This window comes from Rhinolophus ferrumequinum, chromosome 5, assembly GCF_004115265.2.
Source record: "Rhinolophus ferrumequinum isolate MPI-CBG mRhiFer1 chromosome 5, mRhiFer1_v1.p, whole genome shotgun sequence".
Taxonomy (NCBI): Eukaryota; Metazoa; Chordata; class Mammalia; order Chiroptera; family Rhinolophidae; genus Rhinolophus; species Rhinolophus ferrumequinum.
The window spans coordinates 17,529,341-17,547,618 of record NC_046288.1 but is presented as its reverse complement, the minus strand read 5'-3'; the positions used below and the strand labels follow the sequence as shown (position 1 = coordinate 17,547,618).

At 36.1% G+C, this 18,278-nt stretch overlaps 1 protein-coding gene across 14 annotated transcripts in view; it reads left to right on the top strand.

The window, feature by feature from the left end:
• Positions 1–18,278, top strand: part of CLOCK (clock circadian regulator) — a 124,307-nt gene that overhangs the window by 79,918 nt on the left and 26,111 nt on the right. For all 14 annotated transcript variants that reach the window (XM_033106142.1, XM_033106137.1, XM_033106136.1 and 11 more), the window contains 7 exons: positions 431–551; positions 4,400–4,513; positions 4,646–4,764; positions 5,844–5,926; positions 6,139–6,245; positions 7,979–8,126; positions 8,668–8,743. In XM_033106142.1, coding sequence (XP_032962033.1) covers positions 431–551; positions 4,400–4,513; positions 4,646–4,764; positions 5,844–5,926; positions 6,139–6,245; positions 7,979–8,126; positions 8,668–8,743 — 768 coding nt within the window. The remainder of the gene's footprint in view (positions 1–430; positions 552–4,399; positions 4,514–4,645; positions 4,765–5,843; positions 5,927–6,138; positions 6,246–7,978; positions 8,127–8,667; positions 8,744–18,278) is intronic.

Below are 18,278 nucleotides of genomic sequence, written 5' to 3'. Positions count from 1 at the left end.
TCCTCTTCACGTAGCCTGAGGCTAATTTTTTGGTCCTTTGTTGTAGTGTATATCATAATTTACCAGAAGTTTGAATATATGGTAGGGCTATGTGTTATAGCCACAGGTTTTTCTAATCAACTTTGTGAATCCTATCATATTTTAAATGTTCAAATTTGATGAAACTCACCTTTGCAAGTAATTTATCAGACTTTCAGGGTCATATTGCTCACGGATCTGAAGAGACTAGTGTCAGAGGCGTGGAGGTCATGTTAACCATTTTCTACCTTCTCTTGTTTTTTGAGTTGTGCTCTATCTTGACATTTGTCAGTTTTTACAGATAATCAAAAAATTAATCGTATGCTGATGTTTTATGCGTGATGATATACTTTTAAAATACATGTCTCTTGCAGCACTAAAATTATTTTATTTTCTTAAATTTCTTTTTCAGTCTGATCTTGTGGATCAAAGTATATTTAATTTTATCCCAGAGGGGGAACATTCAGAGGTTTATAAAATACTCTCTACCCATCTGCTGGAAAGTGACTCATTAACCCCTGAATATTTAAAATGTAAGTAGTAGCTGTTAAGCAAAAAGTTAAATATATTTGGTCATATTATACTTTACTTTTGTACCTTTGTGACAAACACAGACATGTTTAACTAAATTAACACATAACATCATTCCATATACCTTTTGAAAGTATAAAAAATATATGTAAAATGAAATTGTGACTATATTATAAAGCCTGAAGTCTGTTCCAGAGTATGTTGAAATCCCATCTTTTTTTGTTACAATAGTTATGCCATAGAACTGCATTTTACACAAAAATGGAGCTTTGCAACATATTTTTAATTTTTAAAGAAAATCTTATTAATGAGAAAATGAAACATTCTCATTTTCACTATAATTAACCAGACACTGAAACTGTGGGAAAAAGTAACTTCTGTATTTTTAAGAATTACTAAATAAAGGAAATTGTTGTTTTATTATTTAAACAGAATTAATCATTTATTGGATGTAACTAATGTGCCAGGGACTTGTGCTGTATCATAGAAGTGCTAAGAATAATGAAAAATAGTTCTTGCCTTCAAAAAATATGGAACGTTATGTTATAATCAGACATTTCTCCTAGATTCATTGGAAAAATTAATTTGACCAGAATACCTAATTTTCTTCAGTAACGTACCCTGTATAAAATCTGAAATTATTACAACACTATGTTGGGCCATTAATTATTACATATTTTCTTTAATCACTTTTTTCATGATATTTAAATTTTGGCTTTTCTGATAATACTGACATTAATCATTTGAAAAGTTTTATATTTTGAACCCTCAAATTCTGTAGAACACTGTCCAATAATTGGGATGAATACACACACACACACACACACACACACTCTCTCACACACACATATAAGTATATGAAAGTATGTCTTTGATAAGAATGGATAGCCTGTCAGACAGAGTTGAGAAGAACTAGAGACCAGGAGAATCCATTTGAAGCCTGTTTATAATTGTTTAAAAATTAGTTTATAATTGTTTAAAAAGACTATAGACTAGTCTTTCACCTAGGAGAAAGATTTGGGCTGGATATAATGAAGTAGAAGTCAGTTATATGCTTGTAAATAGTATTTAAAGTCATAGATTGAATGACATTGCTTGAGGTGATATATAGAGCAAGGAGAAAAGAATTAGAAAGGTGGAACCCTGGGACATAGCAAGGAGTGGACAAAGGAGAAGGAATCCATTTTAGAGACCTTTATAAGGGCAAAATTGGCTGGACAGCTGAATGAAAGCTTCTGGCAGGAAGATAGACTTTAGGCTTCTGCTTCCAAGATCAAAGGTGAGGATGGCAGAAATACTTTTTGATGGAGAAAAGAGTTAATTAAATGCTGACCCCCTAGTTAAACAACTAATATACAAAAAGTTATTTCCCCAGAAAAAAAGTGTTTCATGCCACAGGAGTAAACATTTAAAACAGAGGGGAAATTTACTTAGAAAATTCAGGATTCTGAAGGTAGGTCATTCAGGCCATAATGAAGGTAAGGTGGTACAGGTATGATTTGTGTCTAGTGAAGGAAATAGTGCCAATACTTCATCCTAAGGAATTTGACTTTTATATTTTTTACATAGTGAGGAGCCAGTGAAAGGGTAGTTTTGTGGTCTGAAAAAGAAAAGTCTCTCAGGTGGACAATTTTGAAAAGGACCAGACTGGTGATAAAAATGAAAACTATATAATCCTAGCAATATATGTTAGTAAGTATGGAGAGGAAAACAGGTGTATGAGTATTGAACAGATAAACTCAATAGGACTTGGTATTAGGCACAGGTGACCAGGTAGCTAGGGATCATCACTGGAGAAGGTTTTAGGAAAAAGGTAGTTAGATTTGAACCTTCTGACTTAGATGATAAAGTCGTTCCTGATAATGACAGAAGAGGATGAGTTCAGTGTTGTGAGTGAAGAGAGAGAGGCTTCACTAGTCCTTGAGTGTTGAAATAATGAGGAAAGTAACATACATCTTAATAGTAGTAGGGAAAGTTGAATCCTAGTGGCAGGAGTGTGGAGGCACGTACAATATATTTTTGCAGTTGCCTAGATGGAAGATCATTTGCATCTGTACTAAGTTGGTGGTACTGGATGCTCAGTTGGAAAAAATGACTTCTGAGAGAGCTTCCTTAGTGAAAAAAATAGCAGGTCCTGTTGATGGATTAGTTTAGGGGCTTGTAATGGGAAGAGAAAAGACCCACCTGATATGGTTTCTGTCTTGGGAGATAGGCACACACAGGACACAAGGGAAGGACAGCTGGCTTAGGATGAAAGAGGGATAAATTCACTTTGAAATATTTTGACTTACTGATGGGACAATCAAGTAGAAGTGACCTGAAAGCAAATAGTAACCTGAGACTTTGTCTTATAAAATGTTAGAGTTGGGGGGAGAGATTTAGGAGTAAATAGGTTTACCAAAGGCCGATAAATTTATAAAGGACAGTAGTAGAATGTGTGTAGTTTGAAGACTGATTAGCAGAAGAGATAAAAATATTCAGTAAGATAGGAAGGTAAGTTGCATGCTATAGGAATGGAGAAGTGTGAATTTTAAGAAGACGTAGTAACAATGAGGAATGCCCATTTAACTTAATGATACAGTAGTACCCCCTCATGTACGGTTTTATTTCATACAGTTTCGGTTACCTGCGGTCAACCTCAGTCTGAAAATATTAAATGGAAAATTTCAGAAATAAACAATTCATAAGTTTTAACTTGTTTGCCATTCTGAATAGCATCATGAAATGTCATGCCGACCTGCTCCGTCACACAGTGATGTGAATCTATTTGTCCAGATCACACAAATGTGATCTATTTGTCCAGTGTATCCACTCTGTACATGCAGTATAAGAAAATATTTTGAGAAAGACCACATATAACTTTTATTGCAGTATATTGTTATACAGGCATACCTCAGAGATACTGTGGGTTTGGTTCCAGACCACCACAGTAAAGCAAGTCTCGCAGTGATCTTTTTGCTTGTGGTGAGTCTTGCCTTCAATTTGTAAAAATTTCAGTATCTGTGAAGTGCAATAAAGTCAAGAGCAATAAAAGGAGGTATGCCTGTAATTGTTCTTTTATTAGTAGTTATTGTTATTAACCTCTTATTGGGTCTAATTTGTAAATTAAACTTTATCATAGGTCTGATAGATATGTATGTATAGGGAAAAACAGTATATATGGGGTTGGTACTATCCAAGGATTCAGGGATCCCCTTGGGGTTTTGGAGTGTATCTCCTGTGGGTAAGGGGGAACTACTGTACAAATAGTATTGGTGATCTTTAGAAGAGCAATTTCTACATAAGTATGAGGACACAAGCCCCAGTGCATGAAGTTAAGGGAAATGAATATGTGGAAGCTAGAGCACATAATGAAGAGGAAGGCGATCCATGATAAAAAGAATAGCATGAAAAAATCCTTTATCTGTTTGAGATGGGAAGACCTGAGCAAATTTAAAAGTAGAAAGTAAGGACCCAAAGAAGAGAAGGTGTGGATAATAAAGGAATGAATACCTGGTGTACCTGTGGTCCTGGAGAAGATAGGAAAGACTGTTCAAGGCAAACATAGAAACATTAACTTTAGAAGGGGAAGCAAAACCTTTCTTTTAAATTAAAGTGAAGAATGAGAAGAAAGGACAGATAAAAACGGGAAACATGGAGTTGCTTATATCAGATCTGTTTTCTTTATCAAAGAAAATATAAGATCATCTTCTAGAGTTACTCTATTTTTATGGGCTAAATAAAATGTTATTGAAGACTTCTGTTGGAGAAAATAATGACTGTGAACTTACACAACTTTTGTGGTCTTATTTCATGTGATATATTACTCATGATAAATCATAAGTATATCATATTTTTTCCCTTATTTCAGCAAAAAATCAGTTAGAATTCTGTTGTCATATGCTTCGAGGCACAATAGACCCAAAGGAGCCATCTACCTATGAATATGTGAAATTTATAGGAAATTTCAAATCTTTAAACAGTGGTGAGTTAAAATGCTTCTTTTACAATGTATTTTAGTCTGCATTATTTAAGCTGTTAATGACATAGATTTTGAACATAATAAAACTAGATTTTACTGGAGTAACTGATGATACGTATTTCTTTATTGTTTTAGTATCCACTGCAGCACACAATGGTTTTGAAGGAACTATACAACGCACACACAGGCCTTCTTATGAAGATAGAGTTTGTTTTGTAGCTACTGTCAGATTAGCTACACCTCAGTTCATTAAGGTATGTTTGTAATATTATTTCCTAAACAGGATTTCATTTCATATTATGAGAACCTTCTTCTACATGTAATTTTTTTGTTTCCTGAATAACTGAAACGATCTGCAGACATTAAAGGTAGTGATGGCCATTAGTCTTTAAATATATATGATCATGATATTTTTGAAGCAAATAATGAGTTACCAAGGCACTCATTAAATTATATAATTAATTTTTAAATGTATATCCTTTGCAGTTCATCATTGTCCTGCTGTTTTGTAAAATTTGAGGATGCTTCTTTTGTATAGTTCACAATCTGCATTATAGGGAATGGCCAAAAATCTGGGTAATTTTAAAGATTTTACTGAATCAGCAGTTAGAAGATCTTAAACCAGTCTCACTCTACTTGTTTTGATCTTAGGAAATAATAGCAGCGGCTAAAGGGAAGTTATAATCATATTTGAGTATTATTAAGGAGATTATGGCCAGAATAGAAGATGGGTTAAAGGACACGGAGACTTATTTGCGGAGACACTATGGCAGTAATCTGAGCCAGTGATGGGTCTAGAGTCTAAACTAAGACACTGAAGATGGAGGGGATCAAATAGATTTTCTTTAAACTTAGAAGGTGAAATTAAAAGGACGTAGTAGTGGCCATTTAGATGGTGAAAGGTGAAAATGAAAGTATGTTGTGACTATTTCTAGACTGATGGCACAATATAGGTGTGCCTCCTAATGAGATGGAAAATTATTTTAACTGGGTCTGATGAGGAGGCAGTTAGTTCATTTTGGGACATACTGAGTTTGTGATGTGTGGGGACATCCAGGCAGTTAGAAATATAGAACTATAATTCAGAAGAGAGATCTGAATTCAGAATTAGGGTTTATAGGCATGTGATTGAATGGAGTAATGTATAGAGTAAGAAGTACTCCCCTAGAAGCCTGCATTTATTTATTTCCACATCTTTAATACTAGAAAATTAAAATGCATTAAAAATTGCTTGGGAGAAGTTTAATAATTACTTTTATGGCTAACAATATTTAGGATTTTTCTAAGGACAGAGAAAAGTATTTCTAAATTTTAATTATTAATTTATTTGTAGGAAATGTGCACAGTTGAAGAACCCAATGAAGAGTTTACATCTAGACATAGTTTAGAATGGAAATTTCTATTTCTGGATCACAGGTAACTCCATTTTTAAATATCACAAAAAGGTAGTAGTCATATTATATAAATGTTTAAATTAATAGATATCAAGGACAAACTTTCTGATCAGGAAGATCAAGTCCATTATCCATTTTTTAAAAAACAAAGGTTCCCCTTAAAATTGATTTCTAGTTGGAGTATTTCTTATTATGGAAAAAGTTATAATATTGATTGTTTTATATGTATTTTAGGGCGCCACCCATAATAGGATATTTGCCATTTGAAGTTCTGGGAACATCAGGCTATGATTATTATCATGTGGATGACCTAGAAAATTTGGCAAAATGTCATGAGCACTGTAAGTAGACTTTAATCCTTCTGGTGATAATAACTTTTAAAAAATCATATAAACAACTATTTATAGAAGGTGGTAAAGTACAGACTTAGGACCATTTTTGTATTTTTTTTTTTTTTGAACTATACTGGGAGATTTTACTTCATATGTATAACCAATCCAGTAGGAAATACAGATCAAGTTTAAATTGGATGTGTTCCTATTTTACATATTTCAGTTTGTAAGTACAGTTTTATAATACGGTGTGTAATAAACCTTGTTCTGAAGTTACAGCCTTACATTCTGGAGTAAGAGAAGTAGGTTCCTTTGAAAATTGTAATAGTATGTCAAAATGTTAGAACATTATTCATAAATTTTGACTTACAGGCATATAAGTCTTCCCAGGAGATAGGTACATGTGTAAAGAATCTGTTAGAAAGCTCATAGTGAGTGCTTAATGTTACCCGTGGTTACTGTTTTTAGCAGTAGAAGTATTAACATCTTATCGTGCCCTGCATTATTCTAAACAAATTATTTATATTATCTCCATTATTAATCACCACAATTCTAAAAAGTAGATACTATTATCTCCACGAGTAAACTCAGACACAGCTAGGCTAAATAATTTACCCACAGTCCCATAACTCATTGGTAGTAGCAACATGTTTAGAGTGTAGACCTACCCGTTTACCATACACATGGTGTTTAGTCTTGTTTCAGAGGTTTGTTTTAATGATAGGTTTTATTTGCTTTCCTTACCTTCCTCCCAAAATTCTACCCTCTTGGGTGTTCTCTAAAATTTAATTAGCTATTTAAGATATGTTCATGATGTCTTAGGCTGTTCTACACATGAAACCTCTCTATATGAAAATTAAGCAAGTTTTATAATAGCATTAACTATATGGAAGAGTTTTAGAGTAGTTAATTCAACACAAAAGAAAACATTATTCACTCCAACTGATAATCAGAGCACTCTGATGGCCCACAGAGAGAGAAAGAGAAAGAGAGAAATAGGTAGATAGTGATTCCTGACCAGCATTTCCTAAGGTTTGGTCCATTGAATACCAGTCCAATAAAATGGATTTTATAGTCAAAGAAGACTGGGAAACACTTCATAATCAATCCTACTCCTCCACCCCCAATCTTGACTTATATTAGCATACTTAAGGTTTTGAGAAGATGAAATGAACCTACATAACAAAGTTTCCCAAATTAACTTAACCATGAAACCCTCATTTTAGCTTAATATCCACTAAAAGGCTTCAAAACTTAACAATCTACAGAGAGTGTTTTGGGAAGTACTACTGCACTTATCAGTTACTTCAAACAATTAAGTTACTCTGATTTTGGTTAGTTGAGGTTTAGAATTAAATGCCTCAGAGATGGTGTACCTGCCAGGGTATGTACAAGTTAGAAAAAAAGTCAGGTGTGATTACTTATTGCTATTACCTTCAGTATATCTTGGCAGGAGGAAGTCAATCTGTAAATGCTTTTTTCTTTAGTATTTGGAAATTCATTGTGTATGAAAACTATCTAAGATTGGCAATACTTAGCTATACGTTGGGCACTATAGAAGATAAGTTAATTGCTTGGGACCGTAAGCTATCTCTACAGAATAGCATTTTTATATAATGATATATATGTTACTGAAAAGCCAGAAGAAGAATGTATATATACATTTATATATGATAGCTTTGGCTAAAAAGCAGATTCATAACTAAAAAGAATCAAAAAATATTTTTCTCTTTTCTTCTTAGTAATGCAGTATGGGAAAGGCAAATCATGTTATTACAGGTTCCTGACCAAAGGACAGCAGTGGATTTGGCTTCAAACTCATTATTATATCACTTACCATCAGTGGAACTCAAGGCCCGAGTTTATTGTTTGTACTCACACTGTAGTAAGGTAAATACTTTTACAGAATTCTGAACTATAGAAACATCCATAATGATTTTGACAATGAAATTTTTATGTATAACTTGTTAATGAACTATAAAGTGATTTCTCCCCCATTTTTGATACATAGTTTTAATATAATTAATTTTACTTTTAGACATTATATAGAAATAGAATGCAGGTATATCTAGAAATACAGTTCTCAACATAAATTTTATGGTTTTGAGCAGAAGTTGTAACTCTTTTATGTACCAAAATCAATCATTTAAAAGGAAAACTGGAGTAGATAATCATACTCTTTATTTAATTACTCTTAATTTAAGAACTGTGCAGTTACATATTATTTACATTAGATAACCTAGAAAAATGCAATTTGAATTAAGGTGATACACTGTAGATACTCGTATGTTGTAGTTTTGTGTAGCTCATGGAAAATAGTCTGGAATCAGTAGTGAACAAGTAAGACATATAACAAACACTGAATGGGTGTACCTCTGCAGTATTTTAAGTAAACAATCAAACACTAAAATTCTGTTTTTTTCATTTGTAGTTATGCAGAAGTTAGGGCTGAAAGACGACGAGAACTTGGCATTGAAGAGTCTCTTCCAGAGATAGCTGCTGACAAAGTATGTATCTTACAGATTTTAAAAATTATTTCACTTCTCCCCAGTGAAAGGAGAAGACTCAATAATTTATAGGAAAATTATTTTTGAACTATTTTATTTTTCCAATTGCGACAGGGTTATAAATTTACTATTTATTTTTATTTTAAATTTAGTATTTTAAAACCTCATCTGCTTCTAAAAACGATTTGAAGGATCTGCTGTTCAGGTATAATTGGGTGCGATACATGTATGATCTCAGATTTAAACTACATTTTATTAATCGCCTACAAGGTGCCAGGCTCTGGCAAGGTTCTTTATATGAATTACAAAATGTCATTTATTCCTCAGACATTCTTATATGATAGGTAATGTCCCCACTTTTAAAATATTGAAACTGAGGCTTTAAGGGGTGGGTGGCGGAAGCCTCTCCTAAAGACACATAGCTGGGAAACTATAGTCAGAATTTGAATTTTGGTTTTTCTTTTCATTATGTTAGATAGAAGTGTAGCGTACTAGTTATCCATGTCTGTGTAACAAAACTTGATATAAAAATAACACATTTATTATCTCCTAGTTTCTGTGATTAAAAATCCAGGTACAGTTTAGTTGGGACCTCTGGTTCAGAATTGGTCATGGAGCTGCAATCAAGGTGTCAGCCCAAGGTCTCTTACAAGGTTGTAAATCAAGGTGTCATTGGGGGCTACAGTCATCTCAAGGCTCAACTGGGGCAGAATCTGTTTCTAAGCTCACTTTGGTTGTTGCAGGATCCGGTTCCTCATTGGCAGTTGGACTGAGGGCCTTGATTCCTTGCTGGCTGATAGCCAGAGGGCTCCCTCAATTCCTTTCCAGGTTGCCCTTTTCATCACAGCAAGTATGCAAAAAGATCCAAGGAGAGAAAACCCAGCAAGATGAAAGTCAGAGTCTTTTGTCATCTAATCACAGAAGTGATACCACATCACTTTTGTCTGTTCTGTACGTTAGAAGCAAATCACTAGATCCAGCCTACACTCAAAGGGCGGGACTGTACAAGGGAGGGATACTGGGAGGCAGGAGTCCTTGTGAGGCGTGTCAGAAGTCGCCTGCCACAGGTATTTCTGACCTGCAGAAAACCGTGGCATGGGAAGAGTCAAGAATCTAAATAAAAAGTGAGGTAAATAGACAGCATGCCAGGCAATAATATGGGGGGATATTGTTGAGTTATTCAGTTAACCTTATTACCTTCCATGTGCCAGGAAGTACTACTGGACATGGCTAGATGCTGAGAATACAGCAGTGAATAACAGACAAGTTCTCCGCTCTCATGGATGCCACATTAAAGAATTGTTCCAAAGAGTCTTTGTATACATAGAGGAAGAAGATCCAGTGTGTTTTATTTCATAAAAGAAGTTTTCTGAGAAAAGTGCTTAAATCTGGGGTTCCTTGAAATGAGGACCATAATAGACACTAAAGTATTAATAATCAGATATCGTTCTCCCTTGCTTCTTCTTTTTCCCTCATGCTAGTTTCCAATCTTAGTAAATTCAACTAGTCCTGCTTTCAAAATATACTCCAATTATGTCAGCTTTCTCACCATGTTTACTGTTACCATCATGATCCGCCTGGAGTGTAGGGAAGGCGGTCCATTTGAGACATATTTTTAAGAAACCAATGTGTGGATGGTTTTAAAGCCATGGATCTAAATACGGGTGATCACCAAAGGAATGGGCATAGAGAAGATGACCAGTGACTAAGCACTGGGGTGCTGCAGCATTAAGAGGCGAGGGAGACAAGAAAGAACAAGTCACAGAGGAGACCAAGTGGAAATAGGCAGTGAGGTAGGAGTAAAAGCAGGAAGCTAAGTTGTTGTAGAAGGCACGAAAAGAAAGGGTGTCAGTGAGAAGGGAACAGTGAGCTTTATCAGATTCAGCTGAAGTAGGTTAAGTTAGATGAGCACTGCGAATTGAGCCTTGAGTTTACAATATTTTCATTGATCAGTGAAAATAGATTGGGTGGACTAGTAATACGGGTGAAATCCTAATGAGAGTGGGTTTAAAAGAGAATTTTCTGGGACAAGGGGAATGGTTTTACTACAAAGAGGAGAGGAATGGGGCAGAGTAGGAAGGATAAGTGGGCTTAAAACAAGCTTTTGCTATTTAAGGTAGAATAAATAGCATGTTTTAAACTGATGGGGATGGTCTGAGAGAGAAGAATCGGTGATAGGAGAGATCAGGGTAGACATGCGATAGCGATGTTCTTGAGCATGTGAGAGAAGATGGGATCTAGGCCACAAATGGATGTGGGCTTAGCTAGAGCGGCAGATTATTCAACTGTGGAAAAGCTTGGTAAACTATGGCCTAAAGGCCAAATGTGCCGTTCTGCCTGGTTTGTAACACCCACAAGCTACAAATATCTAGTATGTTATTTTACATTTAAAAATTTATTGGAATAACATTGGTTAATAAAATTATATGTTTCAATTATACAGTTCTGTAATACATCACATGTATATTGCATTGTGTGTTCACAACCCAGTCACTTCTCCTTCCATCACCATACATTTAACCCCCTTTACTACCTCCGCTTTCTCCCCTTTCCCTCTGGTAACCGCTAAACTCTTGTCTGTGTCTGAGTTTTTGTCTTGTTTGTTTATTGCTTTCAGTTTTATATCCCACATATGAGAGAAATCATATGGTTCTCGATTTCTTCTGTCTGACTTACTGCGCTTAGCATGATAATCTCAAGATCCATTTATGTTGTTGCAACTGGCAGTATTTCATCTTTTCTTACGACCAAGTAATATTCCACTGTATATATGTACCACATCTTCTTGACCCAGTCATCAGACGTTTTGGTTGTTTCCATGTCTTAGCCACTGTGAATAATGCTGCAGTGAACATTGGGGTACACGTATCTTTATGGGAAAATGTTATCAGATTTTTTTTTTTTTTTAAAGATTTTATTGGGGAAGGGGAACAGGACTTTATTGGGTAACAGTGTGTACTTCCAGGCCTGTTTTCCAAGTCAAGTTGTTGTCCTTTCAATCTTAGTTGTGGAGGGTGCCGTTCAGCTTCAAGTTGTTGTCCTTTCAGTCTTAGTTGTGTCGGGCGCAGCTCAGCTCCAGGTTCAGTTGCCGTTGCTAGTTGCAGGGGGCACAGCCCACCATCCCTTGCGGGAGTTGAACCGGCAACCTTGTGGTTGAGAGGATGCACTCCAACCAACTGAGCCATCCGGGAGCTCAGCAACAGCTCAGCTCAAGGTGCTGTGTTCAATCTTAGTTGCAGGGGGCGGAGCCCACCATCACTTGCGGGACTCGAGGAGTTGAAGCGGCAACCTTGTGGTTGAGAGCCCACTGGCCCATGTGGGAATTGAACTGGCAGCCTTCGGAGTTAGGAGCATGGAGCTCTAACTGCCTGAACCACCGGGGCGGCCTGTTAACAAATTTTTTGAGGTAGATACCCAGAAGAGGGAATGCTCATATAGCAATTCCATTCTTTATTTTTTGAGGAATCTCCATACTGTTTTCCATAATGGCTGTAAAAATTGACATTCCCACCAGCAGTGTATGAGGGTTCCTTTTTTTCTGCAACCTCTTCAACACTTATTATTATTTGTTTTGTTGGTGATAGCCGTTCTAACAGGTGTGAAGTGGTATATCATTGTGGTTTTGATTTGCATTTCTCTGATAGTTAGTGAAGTTGTGCATTTTTTTATAAATCTGTTGGCCGTTTGTACGTCTTCTTGGGAGAAGTGTCTATTCGTGTCGTCTGCCCATTTTTTAATTGGGTTGTTTTCTTTTGTTGTTGTTGAGTTGTATGAATTCCTTGTATATTTTGGATATTAGCCCTTATCGGAGGTGGTGTTTGCAAATATCTTCCCCCATTTGGTTGGTTTCCTCTTTGTTTTGTTGATGGTTTGTATTGCTGTGCAGAAGATTTTTAGTTTGATACAGTCTCATTCATTTATTTTAGCTTTTACCTCCCTTGCCTTTGAGGTCAAATTCATAAAATCCTCTCTGAATCCAAGGTCAGTAAGTTTAGTACCTGTGCTTTCTTCTATGCAATGTAGTGTTTCAGGTTTTATGTTTAGGTCTTTGATCCATTTTGAGTTAATTTTTGTATGTGGTGACAGATACCAGTCTAATTTTATTCTTTTATAGGTGGCTTTCCAATTTTCCCAGCACCATTGATTGAAGAGGCTTTCTTTTCTCCACTGTATGTTTTTGCCTCCTTTGTCAAAAATAATCTTCCCATATATATGTGGGTTTATTTCTGGGTTTTCAATTCTATTTCATTGGTCTGTGTGTCTGTTTTTCTGACAGTACCATGCTGTTATGATGATTGTCACTTTGCAGTTTAATTTGAATTGTGTGATACTTAGGGAGTGTGATACCGCTGGTCTTATTCTTTTTTTCTCTGGATTGCTTTGGCTATTCCAGGTCTTTTGTTATTCCATAAAATATGATTTTTTGTTCTATTTCTTTAAAAAGTTCAATTGGGATTTTGATGGGTTGCATTAAATCTGTATATTGCTTTGGATAATATGGCCCTTTTGACTATGCTGATTCTCCTGATTCATGAACATGGGCTATCTTTCCATTTCTTTATGTCTTTTTCAATTTCTTTTAATAATGTCTTATAGTTTTCAGTGTATAGATTTTTTGTATCTTTTGTTTATTCCTAGGTATTTTATTCTTTTTCTTGCAATTGCAAATGGAATTGTTTTTTTTCATTTCTTTTTCTGAAATTTCATTTTTAGTATATAGAAATGCAGTGGATTTTTGTACAATGATTTTGTATCCTGCAACTTTACTGTATTTGTTTATTGTTTCTAATAATTTTTTGGTGGAGTATTTAGGGTTTTCTATATAAAGTATCGTGTCATCTCCAAAAAGTCACAGTTTGACTTCTTCATTCCCTATTTGGGTGCCTTTGGTTTCTTTCTCTTGCCTGATTGCTCTGGCGAGGACTTCCAATACTATGTGAAATGACAGTGGTGACAGGAGGCAATCCTTTTCTTTTTCCTCATCCGAGAGGAAAAGCTTTCAGTTTTTCACCACTAAGTATGACATTAGCTGAGGGTTTGTCATATATGGCCTTTATTATGTTGAGGTACTTTTCTTCTATATCCATTTTATTAAGTGTTTTAATCATGAATGGATAATGTATCTTTTCAAATGCTTTTTCTGCATCAATTGATCTGGTCATATGATTTTTATCCTTTGTTTTGTTTATGTGATGTATCAGATTGATTGATTTATGTATAGTGAACCGTCCTTGTGCTCCTGGGATGAACTCAACTTGATCGTGATGTATAATCTTTTAAATTTATGTTGTATTCGATTTGCTACTATTTTGTTTAGGATTTTTGCATGTGTATTCATCAGAGATACTGACCTGGAGTTTTGTTTTTCTGTGTTATCCTTACGAGGTTGTGGTATCAGGGTAATGTTAACTTCATAAAATGAGTTAGGAAGCATTGCCTCTTCTTCAGTTTTTTTGGAAGAGCTTAAGAAGGACAGTGTTAAATCATCTTTGAATGTTTAGTAGAATTAACTAGTAAAGCCATCTGGTCCTGGACTTTTGCTTTTGGGAAGGTTTTGGATGATTGTTTCAATTTCCTTACTGTTGATTGGTCTATTTAGATTTTCCAGTTCTTCATGATTCAATCTAGGAAGGTTATACTCATGTTTTGAAGAACTTGTCTATTTCTTCCAGGTTTTTGAATTTGGTGGCAGATAGTCTTTCATATTATTCTTATATGATCCTTATTTTGCAGTTGATCTCCAATTTCAAAGCATTGTAGTTGGAGAATACGCTTGGTATGATTTCAACTTCTTAAATTTATTGAGGCTAGTTTTGTGTCTCAACATGTGGTCTATCCTTGAGAATGTTCCATGTGCACTAGAAAAGAATGTGCAGTCTGGTGTTCTAGGATGAAATGCTCTGTAAATGCCAGTTATATCTATTTGGTCTAATGTGTCATTTAAGGCTGATATTTCCTTATTGAGTTTGTGTTTGGATGATCTGTCCATAGCTGTCAATGGCATAGTTAGGTTCCCAACTATAATCATGTTTTTGTCAATTTCTCCCTTTAGTCCTGTTGGTAATTGCTTTATATATTTTGGTGCTTCCTGATTGGTAGCATATATACAGAGGGTGCCCCAAAAATGTTTACACATTTTAAGAAAGGAAAAAACATATTAAAATTGTAATACTCAATGTATACCAATAACAAAAGATGAATACAAGTCACGTTTGACTTCTGCAGTTTCTAAAGGTGCACAAAGTGGTTACCATCCGCAACAAGACACTTCTGATTACGACGAACTACTGCTTGAGCAACATTGACCAAAGTGTCCACTTGTATACATTTTTTTTTTGGCACCCCCGGTATTGATAAGTATTACATCTTCTTGATGTATTGTCCACTTTATCATTATGAAATGTCCATCTTTGTCTCTTTTTATGTTTTTGTCTTGAAATCTACTTCGTCTTACATAATTATGGCTATACCCACTTTTCTCTGGACACCATTCACTTGGAGTATCATTTTCTACCCTTTCACTTAGATCTGTATTTGTCCTTGCAGCTGAGCTGTGTCTCTTGAATGCAGCACATGGGTGGGTTTTTTTTTTTAATCCAGTCTGCTACTCTGTGCCTTTTATTGGTGAGTTCAGTCCATTTCCATTTAGGGTGTTATTGGTATGTAAAGATTTCCTATAGCCATTTTATCTTTTCTGGTAGCTCAGTGTCTCCATTGTTTCTTTGCTCTTGTGTTTCTGTCTGTTATGTTAGTTCAGTGGTATTCTATGATTTTTTTCCTTCTGTTTCCTCTTTTGTTATGTGTCTCAGTTCTGTATTGGGTTTTTGCATGGTACCATTAAGTTTATGCAAAAGGAAGTTTATTTATACAGTAGTCTTTTTCCTTTTACAAGCATCTTATTTCCATTCCACTTTACAAATTCAGACTTCTGCTCCCTCCCCTTTTATGTTTCTGTTGTCTCACAAATTATCCCGATTTATGCTGTGAATTCATTTTCAAGTTACAGTAGCTATTATCTTCTCATTTTCTGTTTTTATCTCCTTTAACCTTTATGTTACATTTAAGTGTATAGTACCCTATTCTGAATAAGAGTTGCAATTTCCTGTTTCTGTGCATACTTACATAGTCCATAGTTTTGTATTCTTTTGTCTTTTAGTTTCAGGTAGAATAACCCCCTTCATTATTTCCTGTAATACAGGCCTTGTAGAAAATTCCCTCAGCTTCTGTATGTCTGGAAAGGTCTTTATTTTTCCTTCAGATCTAAAGGATAACTTTGCTGGATATATTATTCTTGTTTGGTAATCTCTCTCTCTCAGTAATTTGAATATTTGATTCTCCTCCTAGCTTTTAGACTTTCTATGGAAAGATCCAGTGATAATCTAATGGGATTTGCTTTATAGGTTACCATCTTCTTTTCCTTGGCTGCCTTCAGATTTCATTCTTGGTCATTAATTTTTGACAGTTTTAATATAATATGCCTTGGAAAATCCTTTTTGGATTGAGATAATTAGGTGTTCTCTTTGCTCCTTGGATTTGAGGATCCAGTTCTTCCCATAGGTTTGTGAAGTTCTCGTCGACCATTTGTTTGAATAAACTCTCTGTTCCCCTTTTCTTCTATTCTCCTTTAGGTATGCCCATCATTTTTATGTTGCTGTTTCTGATGGAGTTAGATTGTTCCTGTAGTTTTTTTTTTTTTTTTAAATCACAAGTCTCTCTTCGTTTACCTGCGTCATTTCCAGATTTCTGTCTTTGATATCGTTAATTGTTTCCTTCATTTGGTCATCTCTATTTCCTAAGCTCACTGTTTCATCATCTCTTTTATTGCGTTCTTCAGCTCCAGATTATGTTTTTGGTTCTTTGTTAACGTTTCAGTCTCTTTGGTAAAGTATTCCTTTTGTTTATTAATTTTATTTCTGAGTATATTAAACTGCCTATCTAAGTTTTCTTGCGTCTCATTGAGTTTCTTCACAACTGCAATCTTCAATTCTCTGTCATTTAAGTCACACATTTCCATGTCTTTAAGTTTATTTTCTGGAGATTTTTCATTTTATTTCTGAGCTGCCATCTTACCTTGGTTGTTTATGGTATTTTTTTCTTTGCCTAGGCATTTATGGGAATGAACTCTGCTTTTTCTTTTTCTTTCTTTTTTTTTTTTTTAAATAGGGATACCTTCTTAACAGGTTGATAAGAAGAGGTTTTTTTTCTGTTTTCCAGTAGGTGGCGCAGAAGCGCAAGTGTTTTATTTTCTCTTGCATTGCTCTGACTTCTTGTATTCCCTGGGGAGGTAGGGCTCTCTCTGACCAGGTGACCTTGGTCTCACTCAGGGTACCACCCCCATGGGAGAATGTGGTGTTTAGAGCCCCTGAAATCCCGGTGCTGCCGTGGCAGACAGATACAGTGCTGTAGTGCCTGAGCTGTCCCAGGTGCCTCTGCTGGGATCAGCTGTGAAGGGTGGGAGTGAGGTGGGCTGGAAGAGGCCACTTGTGTGTTTGTGGCTTTGTTCTCCTCCCTGTGACAGAGACTGCCAGACCTCAGCTGCCGCGTCTCTGTATTTCTACCCCTGTCTCTGGGATTAGCCAGTGTGGGTCTGCTGTTCAGGAACTCTGTCCATTTCCCAGGGTTGTAGATATTCTGCTCTTTAACCCAACAATCACTGCTACAGTTTTTTCTGGGGCTCGCTGCTAGCTGCGGGAGGGTGCAAGGAGGCAAGTTCTGGTAGGGTTGGGGGCCGCAGCCAGGCTCTGTGGCTTTGTTTTCTGCCTGGCAATGGCAGCTGCTAGCTGCCGCACGTCTGTATTCAGTCTCTGCCCCATCACTGGATTCAACCATAATGTTTGCTGAGCACTCAGGCAGGAATGCTCAAGGCTACAGAGAGTACACCTGCAACCTGAATCCTTCCCTCTCCCAGGTCCCACAGTGAGCTCTGGGCTGCGGCCACGGCACCTGTCTCTGGTCTTCTCCTTTCCCTCCTCCCCTGTTCACTCCGATTCGCCCACCTTCAGATATCTGGGTGGATGGATCTCTCAGCCATGTTTGTGTGTTGGGTGGGGAATCTTTTGTTGAATTACAGCTGTTCAACTTGTAACTTCAAGGGGAGAGATCGGGGGGGACCCTTCACACTGCTGTGCTTCAGACATCACATGTTTTTAAGTGGTTGAAAAATAATCAAAAGAAGAAGAATGTTTTGTAACACATGAAAATTTTATCGTCAAATTCCACAGCCTCATTCAATTGTTTGTATATTGCCTATGGCTGCTTTTGTGCTTCAACAGCAGAGTTGAGTAGTTGTGACAGAGACTCTAAGCCTAAAGTATTTATGGTCTGCCCCTTACAGGGAAAGTGTGCTGATTCCTGATCTCTGGTTACAGGAAGAAAGGTAGAATTGTGAGTACAGATGCTGGGAGGCAGGTTGGTAGAATAGTGGGAGCTTGTAGGTACTTGTCAGTGAGATAGGAGCAGAGTTACCAAGTAAGAACGAGGTTAGGAGAGTTGTTGTTGGAGGTTTGAGAAGAGAGGAACAAGTTTTAAATGGCTG